At 39.6% G+C, this 12,493-nt stretch overlaps 1 protein-coding gene across 1 annotated transcript in view; it reads left to right on the plus strand.

Annotated features, from left to right (window-relative positions):
- The first annotated feature begins 3,961 nt into the window (after window positions 1-3,961).
- Window positions 3,962-12,493, plus strand: part of LOC124235230 (cytochrome P450 2C18-like) — a 10,143-nt gene continuing 1,611 nt past the window's right edge. The window contains exons 1-5 of the mRNA XM_046652822.1: window positions 3,962-4,146; window positions 5,569-5,731; window positions 5,905-6,054; window positions 9,846-10,006; window positions 12,409-12,490. Coding sequence (XP_046508778.1) covers window positions 3,979-4,146; window positions 5,569-5,731; window positions 5,905-6,054; window positions 9,846-10,006; window positions 12,409-12,490 — 724 coding nt within the window. The 5' untranslated portion in view covers window positions 3,962-3,978. The remainder of the gene's footprint in view (window positions 4,147-5,568; window positions 5,732-5,904; window positions 6,055-9,845; window positions 10,007-12,408; window positions 12,491-12,493) is intronic.

Consider the following 12,493-nt stretch of genomic DNA (forward strand, 5'->3'; position numbering starts at 1 on the left):
TCAGATTTCAGCCGGGACAAACAGCAAATGTTTCTGGCAGTATTAAACAACTCCATTAACTTTTTTTCATTTTATATAATATTTTATTAAATTCGCACAATTACAGAAATGAGTGCAATAGGCTGTATTAATGTCTACTGGGGCTTCCGTAACAGAATACCACAGCCTGGCTGGCTTAAACAATAGAACGTATTCCTCACAGTTCTGGAGGCTGGATATCCAAGATCAAGGTGTTGGTGGGTTCCATTAATTTTTAACTTTAGTTTCCCCTTGACTGTTTAAGGGAATAATGTAGCAGTTTACCAGAAAATCTTTCAGAGGCTCATTAACTCTGGGTGGGTCTCATATGGGGTCCTCCTTTGAAGGTAGATATGAGATTGTCAGTAAAGCCATAATCTTAACAGACTTATGTATAGTCTTTTCTTTTAGGTACCTCTTATATCTCAATTTTCATTAGCCTTGGCAATGAAACTTTTAATGAGGTTATTTTGGAATTTTGAAGTCTCTGCCTTTAAGTGCACTTCTTAAAGGATCTTGTCTAATTGGAAATGAGTTTTCTAATGGCCAATGTGATTCCCCTGAGGCTGGCAGCAGTTTGGTAGGACCCTAGCTGTAAATGGAGTTCAACCCACACTTCTGTCCAGCCATGTCTGACCACCTGGGGTCCCCAGGGTGATGGTTACCAAGCCAACCTCTCAGGACATGAAATAAGCTTAGGAAGATTTTGCTGTTCTTTGTAAAGATTTACAGCTTCTGAGACCACAGTTTTGAGCAGGTGTGCCAGAAGGTGGTGCACTTGACTCTTTAGAAATTAAAGATTGCATTTAATTTTTCTGGTCTGCAGTTCTCAAATCTAGTGTGCAAAAAGACAAATTTTGGATGTCCGAAAGAACCCCAAAGTGGTCACTGTAATTTTAAATCATCTTTAGTATTATTGATCCACTAGGACAAAAATGTACAAGAGGAAATGCAGTAGTTCTTCAATGTAAAACCAGCTGGAGTTCCTGAGGGAGGACCTTCTTGGAAAGCTTTAGAAAAATAAGTCCCATGGTGAAGAAAAGCGTGCAACTTACGAGGACAGTAGGGTTTTTTATATCTACAGTAACAGAGTTAGCTAAGCCTTGGGTCTCTTGGAGCCAAACTAATATCTCAGAGAGATGTGCCCCAGGGTTGGGGATTGTGTGGTGTTTTTACAATGTACCTCATTGCCTGGAAGTTTCCTTGAGGTTGGTGGGTGACCTAGGCATCAATCTGACCCATTCTGTGACCAACTTATCCTCTCACGGGAGACTTCTTGAGGTGGTGAGAGCCCTAATGGCTCTTAATTGCTTGATCCATGCCCACCAATTTTGTGGCTTTGGCTTCCAAGATATCCCTTAGCAATAACTTTAGCCTCATGTGCATATTAACCCATAGCAAAGTTTGTCTAAGCAGAAATTTTAAAGGACGGAATCCCTTCCAAAGTTCAAAGCACTAACATATCTATGGAGGGAATCCTCTCTTGCAGCAAAAGCTGCATCAGTGCTGTAACCAGGGAGTCCCCTCCTTACTTGAGAGAAATCTCTCCTGTAATGATGAAAGCCACTGCACCAATCCCAAAGAAAGACACTGACCTCAGCTAATGGGAGGGAGGTCTGAGCCTGAGAGGTCCCATGGTCTGAGGAATTGATTGTCCATGGAAATGGCTGAGCACACAAGGGGGCTCATGTTACCAAACCTGCTTCCAATGGATGTTGGTCCTCCAAGATGAGATGACTTCAGGTCCCGCTTTCTGACACTGTATGTCAACCTACAAAAACAGAAACTAGTTTAAGAGGCAAAGCACTTGTTTGGGATCCAAGAATTTGGGGAGCACAGATTCAGGTAGAAACCCAAATAGTGTTCCAATTATAGGAGAAGGGCTTAGGGTTTTTATGGGAAAAAGGGAGGTTGAGGAGAATTGTAGTAAAGAGGAGTCACTGGTGCTAGATAAGGTAAAGCTAGGTTTGTGCTTCAGAGATTGGCTTGAGCTTCGAGCATCAGGCAAAAGGTTAGATTTGTACTTCATTCATTGGTTAGTGATCTGGCCATCAGGAAAGTCCAGTTCCATCAGTTCTTACAGACAGGATATTCTTTTTTTTAAATTATTTTATTGAGGTAACATTGGTTTATAACACTGTGTAAGTCTCAGGCTTACATCATTGTATTCTGGCTTCTTTATAGCCTGCAATGTGTTCACTACCAAAAGTCCAGTTTCCATCTGTCATGCTACATATGTGCCCCTTTACCCCTTTTTCCCTCCCTTCACTCCCTCCCCCTCTGGTAACCACCAATCTGTTTTCCTTATCTGTGTGTTTGTTTGTTTGTTTATCTTCCACATATGAGTGAAAAATATGGTATTTGTCTTTCTCTGCCTGACTTATTTTGCTTAACATAATACCCTCAAAGTCCATCTGTTTTGTCTCAAATGGCATGATTTTATCTTTTTTTATGGCTGAGTAGTATTCCATTGTATATATGTACCACATCTTCTCTATCCATTCATCTGTTGATGGGCACTTGAGTTGCTTCCAACTCTTGGCTATTGTGAATAATAATGCTGCAATAAACATAGGGGTGCATATATCATTTGGAATTAGTGTTCTTATGTTCTTCAGATAAATACCCAGAAGTGGAATAGCTGGATCATATGGTATTTCTATTTTTAACTTCTTGAGTAATCTCTATACTATTTTCCATGGTAGCTGCACCAGTTTGCATTCCGATCAGCAGAATTTGAGGGTTCTCTTTTCTCGACATCCTCTCCAACACTTGTTATTTCTTGTCTTTTTAATCATAGCCATTCTGATGGGTGTGAGGTGATATCTCATTGTAGTTTTGACTTATAGTTCCCTAATAATTAGTGATGTTGAACATCCTTTCATGGGTCTGTTGACCCTCTGTATATCTTCTTTGGGAAAATGTCTTCTCCTAGCCTCTGCCAATTCTTTGATTGGGTTCTTCTTTTTGTTGTTGTTGAGTTGTATCAGCTCTTCATGTATTTTAGAAATTAACCTTTTATCTGATAGATGATTTGCAAATATTTTCTCCCAGTTGGTTCGTTGTCTTTCATTTTGCTGATGGTTTCCTTTGCTGTGCAGAAGCTTTTTAGTGTGATGTAGTCCCATTTATTTGTTTTTTCTTTTGTTTCCCTTGCCTGAGTAGATATGGCATTCAAAAAGATACTGCTAAGACTGATGTCAAAGAGTGACTTCCTATGTTTTCTTTTAGGAATTTTATGGTTGCAGGTATTCCATTCAAGTCTTTAATTCATTTTAAGGTGATTTTTGTGTATGGCATAAGATAATGGTCTACTTTCATTCTTTTGCATGTGGCTGTCCAGTTTTCCAAACATCATTTATGGAAGGGACTTTTCTTTCTCCATTGTACGTTCTGGGCTCCTGCAGACAGGATATTCTTGTCCTTACTGACTTCCTGGAATGTTGGTGGTTTGGTGCAGTTTGGAAGATAAAGAGAACAAGATGTGCAAGGCACTTCCTGTGAAATGGCTCCTCCGGCTCTATTTTAATATGGCTCCACTCATGTCATCTTTCACAGTAGAGTTTGATAAACATTAAAGAATAAGCTTTTTTATTAATATACAAGGATTTCCCCCAAAGTCGTAAATTCTCAACTGGTCATTAATCTGAGAATCCAGAATATTGAGGAATTTTTTAAATGAAATCATTTATTTCACTGGTTCTCAACCACCTGGGATGTTAAAAGAAAAGTTACCAGTAACAGAGCTCCACCCCAGACCTGTTAAACCAGAAGCTCCGGGGTGGGGCACTGGAAAGAAGGAGAGCAAAAGTAAAGAACCAAAGTCTCTTCAAAAGAGAGATTAAAGTAGACCTAGCTGATTAGTCACTTTATGAGTCAAAGAGGCACATGTTGAATTAGCAGAGATTGTTATAAAAGCTTTGGATTTCAGGCTCACAGTTGTCTAAGTAAGAAGAGACAATGGATCTGGTTGTGTTCCTGGGGCTCTGTCTCTCCTGTTGGTTTCTCCTTTCACTCTGGAAACAGAGCTCCAGGAAAGGGAAGCTCCCACCTGGCCCCACTCCTCTCCCTATTATTGGAAATATCCTACAGTTAGATGTTAAGGACATCAGCAAATCCTTAAGCAATGTAAGTATGTTTTATGCTCCTCCACTGGCTTGCAAAGGGTAAGTAAATTAACCTCTACTTTTAAATGAAATATATTAGAATAAATTAAGATAAAACTATTAACATATGTCATTGTAAAGTAACTGCTCCCTGTGGACTATTGTTTTGGCTTGTCATTGTCAAGGACACTGGAATAACTAATGCATTTTGCAAGTAGAGAAACACTTAGGTCTTTATAAATGGTAGAATCAAAATAATAAAATGGCAAAAGATGAGATTGTTCCTTCCTTTCTTTGTTTCACCACCATTTGCTATGATTTTTGCCTGAAAGTAAATGATACGGGAAGTGATTTGCGAATGGAGACTTCATTTAAAAAGTCCTCTACTATATAAACAGTGCATTTTATTCAGAATAGCCATGAAAATTGAACTTCTCCGAAGAAACCAGTGATGCCTGATGTCAAGGACATAGCTTAGGATCAGGACCCTCAGGAGAGAACAAAAGAAAAAACTAATTATTTAGAACTAGCTGGGTGGTTACAGAATCCTTTTGGGTTCTGCACAAAGCTGCTCTCTGTACCCTACGAATGCTGCAGGGTGGAAGACATTGTTCTTCTGTGAGATGCTGCATCTCCTGGCCCTGCTCCTGTGATGCTCACTCTCTGAGTTAGTAATACCAGCAGATCTCAAACTGAGCTGGGCATTAGAATTTTCTGGGGTGATTCTTAAAAGTATAGATTTCTAGCGTTCATCACTACTGAGTCAGAATCCTCATGGAATGAGCTTCACAGGTGATCCTGAAGTAGTCAGCTGGGGACTAGCTCCAAAGTGGGCATTGGGGACTGATAAATTGCTTAGACATCAGGGTTCAACTAAGCAGGGTTGACATTTGGGTCTTCTATTTATCAGCTGTGATACTCTGGAAATAAATAGGAAATTATTTGAACCTCAGTCTCTTTATCTGTAAAACAGGAAAATAAAGGTGTTGACTTGATTACTTGTAATGATCTGAGTACCAATTACCTGGGCCATTGCCTAGCACATCAGAGTCCCTCTGTATGTGTCAGCTATAACAATCTCCATCATATTTACATCATGTGCCACTTAACATTTCAGTCAATGACAGACTGCATGTACCATAGTGGTCCCCTAAGATTAGAACCATATAGCCTAGGTATGTAGTAGGCTAAACCATTTAGGTTTGTGTAAGAACACTCTATGATGGTCATACAACAACAAAATCGCCTAACAATGCATTTCTCAGAATTTATCCCCGTCATTATGCGACACATGGCTGTATAAGATCCAGAAATGTTTGAAGTTATGTTTGGCAGAATAAAAATATCAACAATATGATGATAATTACAGTCTTAATCACGCACAAAATATAGATAAAATTGAGACTTCTTTTGTTAATATTTGCATTTCCTTTCCATTTCCCAGCTCTCAAAACTCTATGGCCCTGTGTTCACTCTGTATTTGGGCTTGAAGCCCACTGTGGTGCTGCATGGATATGAAGCAGTGAAGGAAGCCCTGATTGATCTGGGAGAGGAGTTTTCCGGAAGAGGCAGTTTCCCAGTGGCTGAAAGAGTTAATAAAGGACATGGTAGGTGTGTGTGTGTGCAGTTGTTCAGCATTGGTAATGGAAGTGGGAAGGATGGAAAACAGGAATTTAAAGATCTCCTCAGTAGAGTTTGCCCAAACCTGATGCTGGCAAATATCAGCTTCGTCCTTCTTGCCTAGGACATCCCTCCTAGTTTCTGTTTCCCCTCCTGGTAGGAATCCTTTTCAGCAATGGAAAGAGATGGAAGGAGATCCGTCGTTTCTCCCTCATGACTCTGCGGAACTTTGGGATGGGGAAGAGGAGCATTGAGGACCGAGTTCAAGAGGAAGCCCGCTGCCTTGTGGAAGAGTTGAGAAAAACCAATGGTGGGTGATTCTGTGCTGTGTATCACTGACCTTAAAGCTGACCTCTTCTCTGATAACCTCCTTGAAAGTATTTTAGGGGTGGCCAAATCTTTCATATGGGTAATGGTGACCAGCCCTCATGTGGAGGAGGGAGGGTTTGAAGCAGAGAGCCAAGGGAACTTTTATGTATCTATGCTCGTTGTGTGTGTACACTCATGATTGTGCGTACAGTGGGTATAAAAGATCATTTAATATTAGTCTTTCCTGCACAATGTTTTCAAATTAGAAATCTTGAAGAATAGTTTTAGTCATTTTCTGAAAGAGTTAGAGAGCAATGTTTTTCCTATAGCATAAATGTGGGTTACCTATTCCAGAATATTTCATCAGGGAACACTTGTCAAGTGAACATGGTGGGGATGATCTCATCACATCCTTATGCAGCATGACATAAGTAACATGTGCTTTCACTTAATTGGCCTATATTTGTATGGTCAACTTCACTGACATATCTGAGGGTTTCTTCCAAGGCCTATGCGTACAGTTTTGTTATTTATATTTTGTTATTTATTGTTTTAATTGCTTAATTTTTTGATTGCACCCCCTAGTGCAGCTGTCCTCAACTGTGATTTTACTGTAAACTGTTTCTTTTCTTTTCTTTTTTTTTTGAGGAAGATTAGCCCTGAGCTAACTACTGCCAATCCTCCTCTTTTTGCTGAGGAAGACTGGCCCTGAGCTAACATCCGTGCCCATCTTCCTCTACTTTATATGTGGGACAGCTACCACAGCATGGCTTTTGCCAAGCGGTGGCATGTCTGCACCTGGGATCCGAACCGGCAAAGCCAGGGCCGTGAGAAGTGGAACGTGCGGACACAGGGCTGTGCCACCATGCCGGCCCCCAATTTTATTTTATTTTTTTAATTGAGATTCATAGTAGTTTACATCATTGTGAAATTTCAGTTGTACATTATTTCTTGCCTGTCACCACATAAGTGTCCCCTTCACGCCCTGTGCCCACCCTCCACCCCCCTTCCCCTGGTAACCACTGAACTATTTTCTTGTGCGTGTGTTTGTTTATATTCTGCACATAAGTGAAATCATACGGTGTTTGTCTTTCTCAGTCTGGCTTATTTCGCTTAGCATAATATCCTCCAGGTCCATCCATGTTGTTGCAAATGGGATGATTTTGTCTTTTTTTATGGCTGAGTAGTATTCCATTATATATATATATATATACCACATCGTTTTTATCCAATCATCGGTCGATGGGCACTTGGATTGTTTCCATGTCTTGGATATTGTGAATAGTGCTACAATGAACATAGGGGTATATATCTGTAAACAACTATTTTTAAACTATCAGCTTGAGTTATTTAATATTGCTCCCTACTTACTGTATTGTTTTATATATTTTAAGAAATATGTGCTATAGCATAATTCTGAAAATTACACAAATACCAGATAATAAAATGGTTTATTTAACCAGACTTAAACTATCATTAATAACTCTTTATCCTGCCTTCCCCATTAGTTGGCTCTGTTTTCAACTTTCCTTATATTTCTCTTCCCTTTTATTGATATCTCAATCATGTTTCCTATTTTCTCTATTTTATAGTGCTTTGACATCTTTGACCTGGGCCTTGCAGACCAGGGAGCAACTACCCCCTCCCAGGGTTAGCTAATTATTAGATAGAGCAAATACCTTGTCTGTGGGCATGGCTTTGAATTGCAAACCAACCTATCCAAAGCCCATACCCCCAGCTGTTTCCTTTATCAAACACTCACACACCAAGCCAATATTCTCCCTGCCCTAAATCAACCCAGGGCCACGTACTTGACAACTAAGGACCACCCTCACAGCCCAAAGCCCCTGAAATTATTCACACTATCCAATCTTAAATTTACTCAGCATACCTACCCTGCCTTGCTCATTCCTTTCCCATGGAAACCCCAATAAAGGCTCAGGACCATGCTTTCCCCTCATTCCTTCTGCTTCTTGACCAACCTTGGTGCTTGCCCATGTGGCCCTGTGAAGTGTGCCCCCTCCTCTTGGGCACTGTGAGTAACAAAGTATCTTTGCAATGGTTATCCTTTCCTGATCTGTTGGCCTCACCATCTGAATAAAAACAAAATCCCAAGTGCATTTTAAAACAATTGGACATTGGGTTAGAACTTTTATGGTGATTACTTACCCCCCAATGCCAGCTCTACTGATCTATGAAGTGCTTGCCACAATGAGTCTGATCTTTAGCATGGATTCCAAATTACCTTGCTTTTTAATTCTCTCTCTCAAATGAAGTGAAAGGAAGGATTAAAAAAATGAGATTTTAGCTGTGAATCACACACACACAAAGAAATCTCAAGGCCTTCCCGAATTATCCCCTACCTTCTAAAATAAAAGGTTTTCTGAAAGCTTAGTATCCTGGCGTGTTTCAGCTGAAAGGAGCTTGGCATAGAAGCAGTTAACTAGACAGATTTCCTATTATTTAATTTCCTATCATTTCTTCACAACATTTTTGATTCAAGTCACTCTTAATTACGTCTATAATGTGAATTTGGGATTTTTTTTTCATGTAAAGATTATTGATCATTTGGATATAACAATTTCATTTAAATATTGCCCACTAAAAAGGAAAAATGTTCCTCTGCTTTAATTTATCTATCTTTAAAGTGATGGAATTGACGCAAATGATGGTCCAATTAAAAAATGTATAATAACATATTGCATTCTGTTGGTGGCTATATGTAGCAATGTCCCAGAATTCCACAAGAGAGCAGGCTCTGTCCAGGTAAATTAAATGTGGGCCTGATTGGTCGGGATGGACGCTTTCCTGGAGCAGGAAATTCGTTTTATTGCAATAAAAGGACTCCATTTATCAATTTAAACTTTTTGTTTGCTTTGTCTGTGATTTCAGTTTGTAATGAAGTTTTTTAATTTTCCTTTTATTTTATGCAAACAAATCTATCTTCTTATTCGTTTGTGTTAATTTTTCTTCTGATACAACATGAGTGCCTTTTGCTTTCTTTACATTTTTTCTATCAAAAACTTGATTTTTTCCCATAATCGTTCTCTCTTTAACCTTTCCCTCTGCTGATTCTACGTGAAGTTCTTTCAACTATTCATTGTATGTAAAAGATTTTCCATGTCCCAAACTATTTTCTTCCTTCCTATATCAACGTTTAATTGTCTATAAGCTTACTAGATGGATGTGATTCTGCACTGATAAACTGTATTATTAAGTGTTTTAAAATGAAGCCTTAAAAATTTTTTCTTTTGCTCTTCAAAATAACAGGCACCTTGGGTCAGAATTGACTAAACCAAAGCAGTGATGAAATGGAGTACTTGGAAAACCACTGTTAAATAAACTAGGATGGAATGGTCAATTCACATTTAAGGGAAAGTGATATGTTGATATTAAGCATGCTGATTTTGTGTGTGTGTGTGTGCGGAAGATCGGCCCTGAGCTAACATCCATTGCCAATCTTCCTCTTTTTGCTTGAGGAAGGCTGTCACTGAGCTAACCTCTGTGCCACAATTCTTCTGCTTCGTATGTGGGATGCTGCCACAGCATGGCTTGATGAGCAGTGTGTAGGTCCGTGCCTGGGATCTGAACCTGTGAACCCCCAGCCGCCAAAGCAGAGCATGCAAACTTAACCACTACACCACCAGGCCGGTCCCAGCATGTTGAAATTTTTGCTGATAAGGGAATTTCTAGGTAGATATTGCTTTAGAGATACTAAAATTACTTGTTATCAACAACAAAGTTTTATATGTATATGTTAATGGTATTTTATAAATCTTTCCAATTCTTTAGCTTCACCCTGTGACCCCACTTTTATCCTGGGCTGTGCTCCCTGCAATGTGATCTGCTCCATTATTTTCCAGAATCGTTTTGATTATACAGATCAGACTTTTCTTAACTTGCTGGAAAAATTTAATGAAAACCTCAGGATTATGAGCTCTCCATGGATACAGGTGAGGTAAAGTCTTCTTTTCCTGAGAAATCATGTATGCTCTTCTCTCTGACAAGTCCAACATTCTTTGTGGACAAAGCTGGGAAGCGAATGTTTGATAACTGGACATTCTGGATACTATAATGTGGCAACTCTGGAAATCAGATTCTCCCTCCTCCTTTTTTTTTTTTTTTTTCTTGCTTTTATAGCTTTTTTTGATTCTTTTTTTTTTTTTTTTTTCCCTTTTGCTGTAGCTGTTATTTAGTGACTTTTCTAAACTGTTTTTGCAGCGTCTTTTTTTTGTCATGTGTGGTCTCTGAAATATCTGTTCCTTTAGCTTGTGTTCAGCTGGTGTTTTGACAGAGATTTCCTTGAATGTGAGGAGCCAAAAAGAAGAGAGATAGAGAGAAAGAGATGGAGATAGAGATAGAGTGAGAAAGAAAGAAAAGAAGAGGAAGGAAAGAAGGAGGAAAGGAAGTAAGGAAGGAAGGAAGGAAGCAGGGGAGGGATGGAGGAAGGAAGGAAGGAAGGGAGAAAGGGAGGAGAATAACTTGCAGATTGGCTCGGGGCAGGGGCACTCCTTCAACTCTTAGCCAGGCGTTTTTCCACTGTGTCTTAGTCTTCACTTGTTTCTTGCGCTGAGCCTAGGGATCAGTCAGAGGTGAAAGCTTAAAGTCTTCTCAGGTCTTTTCTTAGCCTGTATCCTGCCCTGGGCATGTACATAGCTTTCTTCATTCCTCCGTATACGTGGGTGCTTTTGAATGACCTAAGAACTGAAGATGCTTTCTTCTCAGCTTTTCTTCCCAGGGTTTTGGTGCTCTATTGTGTGCCTTAACTTTTGCCCCATGTGGCTGTGGGTTGTTCATTCACTTTACCAGGTTTATGAGTCATGTCTGCTGCTTTCCACTCTGAGTTCTAAGTTAGATGAAACAAAGACAAGTGCATGTGTCAGTCCTTCAGGTTGCCCAAGACAGATTAGAACAGAGAAACACAATTCTTTGCAAGTGAGGTCTACTCTGGTCCCTCTGAAACCAGGAACCAGGGTTCCACACAAGAAACTGCCCTTGTTCAGACCACTGCCAAGCTGAGGAGGGAGGTGGCACAAGGACAAATAAAAAATACCACCAAGCTTTCCCACCACTTTTAAGTTCCTATTTTCTTGGTTCAGAATTCACTTGATTGCTATAAGCTTTTGTTTTATAGAGCTCTGACAAGTTGATTCGGACGGTTCTTGCATGATTTTTTGACATTTTTATGGAAGAATGGGCTTTTGGAGCTGTCTACTGTGCCATTTTTGCTAATGTTTTCTGTGAAGTGAATGTTTGAAAGCCATCGACCTGCTCAGAGCTTAATGTTATGGAGGGAACATCTGGGAAAGATGGCCAAGCCCTTTATTTTACACACAGGAAAACAAATCCTTGAATATAGAGCTAGAATTCACGATCTTTGGCTCCTGGCCAGTCATTTTCCCACCAAACCCCAAAGCCCAGTTTCCATAAACTACTCTGGTGACAGCCCCAAATCATGGCCATAGCACTGAATGAACATCCAGTCTTTCGCTGAAAGGTTTTCATTGTCCACAGGATTGTCCTCCAATCGCAATTACTGAGCTCTTCCTCACATTCCTTGGCAAAAATATCCAAATTCAGGAAGGAAGAGAACATCTCCTTTGAGGATGGAGAATGTTTGGGACCACAGATGCTTCTAGGGAATGCTGACTAGGGTAGGGGGTGTTGGAGGCTTCAGCTGGGGTCCTAGCTGACAAGGTAATTGGGCTTGGGGTGACAAAATGATTGGTTTCTTGGTGTATGAACCATAAATGAACATGACAATTTTGCCCTGTGTGCTGAGCTGGTACATCCTGCACTCTGCCTAAATAAAATTACATGATCTTAGAGAAGTCACTTACCTGCTCTGGTGCAGAGGTGCTTTATTCACAAAATGCTGAATTGAATTTCATGGCATTTTTGCACCCCTCCCGATTATGAAATAGTGATTCTATTTCTGAGCTTGCCTGATAGTAGTAGAAATAGCAGGGAGTGGCTTTGTGCTTTATGTCGGGTTGCCCAAGCTCCCTTGCCCTCTGTCTTCATCTATAAAATGTGAATCATAGTAATTCATGCCAATCTATATTTCAAGGTTGTAGGGAAGAATTATTGTAAAAGAATGTGAGAATTGACATAAAGATGCTTTAATATTATAAGGTTGATGAATGAGTGTAGGAAATTATCATCATCTTTCATCATCGGGGCAGAGTTTTCTCCCTTAAATATCTTTATCAGCATAAAGGATTATTTTATATGTACAATATAAAATCTTCCAGAGGATAAAGACCATTTTTTATTCACCTTGGTTTTTAACCAGGGTTTGGAATATGGTATATATGTCTTCAATTTTTAATTTAATATTTTTTTAATCTTTAAGGTCTGCAATAATCTCCCTGCTCTCATTGATTATCTCCCAGGGAGTCATAACAAAATGCTTAAAAATTTTGATTATTTGAAAAGTT

The sequence above is a fragment of the Equus quagga genome, chromosome 2 (genome assembly GCF_021613505.1).
Source record: "Equus quagga isolate Etosha38 chromosome 2, UCLA_HA_Equagga_1.0, whole genome shotgun sequence".
Lineage (NCBI taxonomy): Eukaryota > Metazoa > Chordata > Mammalia > Perissodactyla > Equidae > Equus > Equus quagga.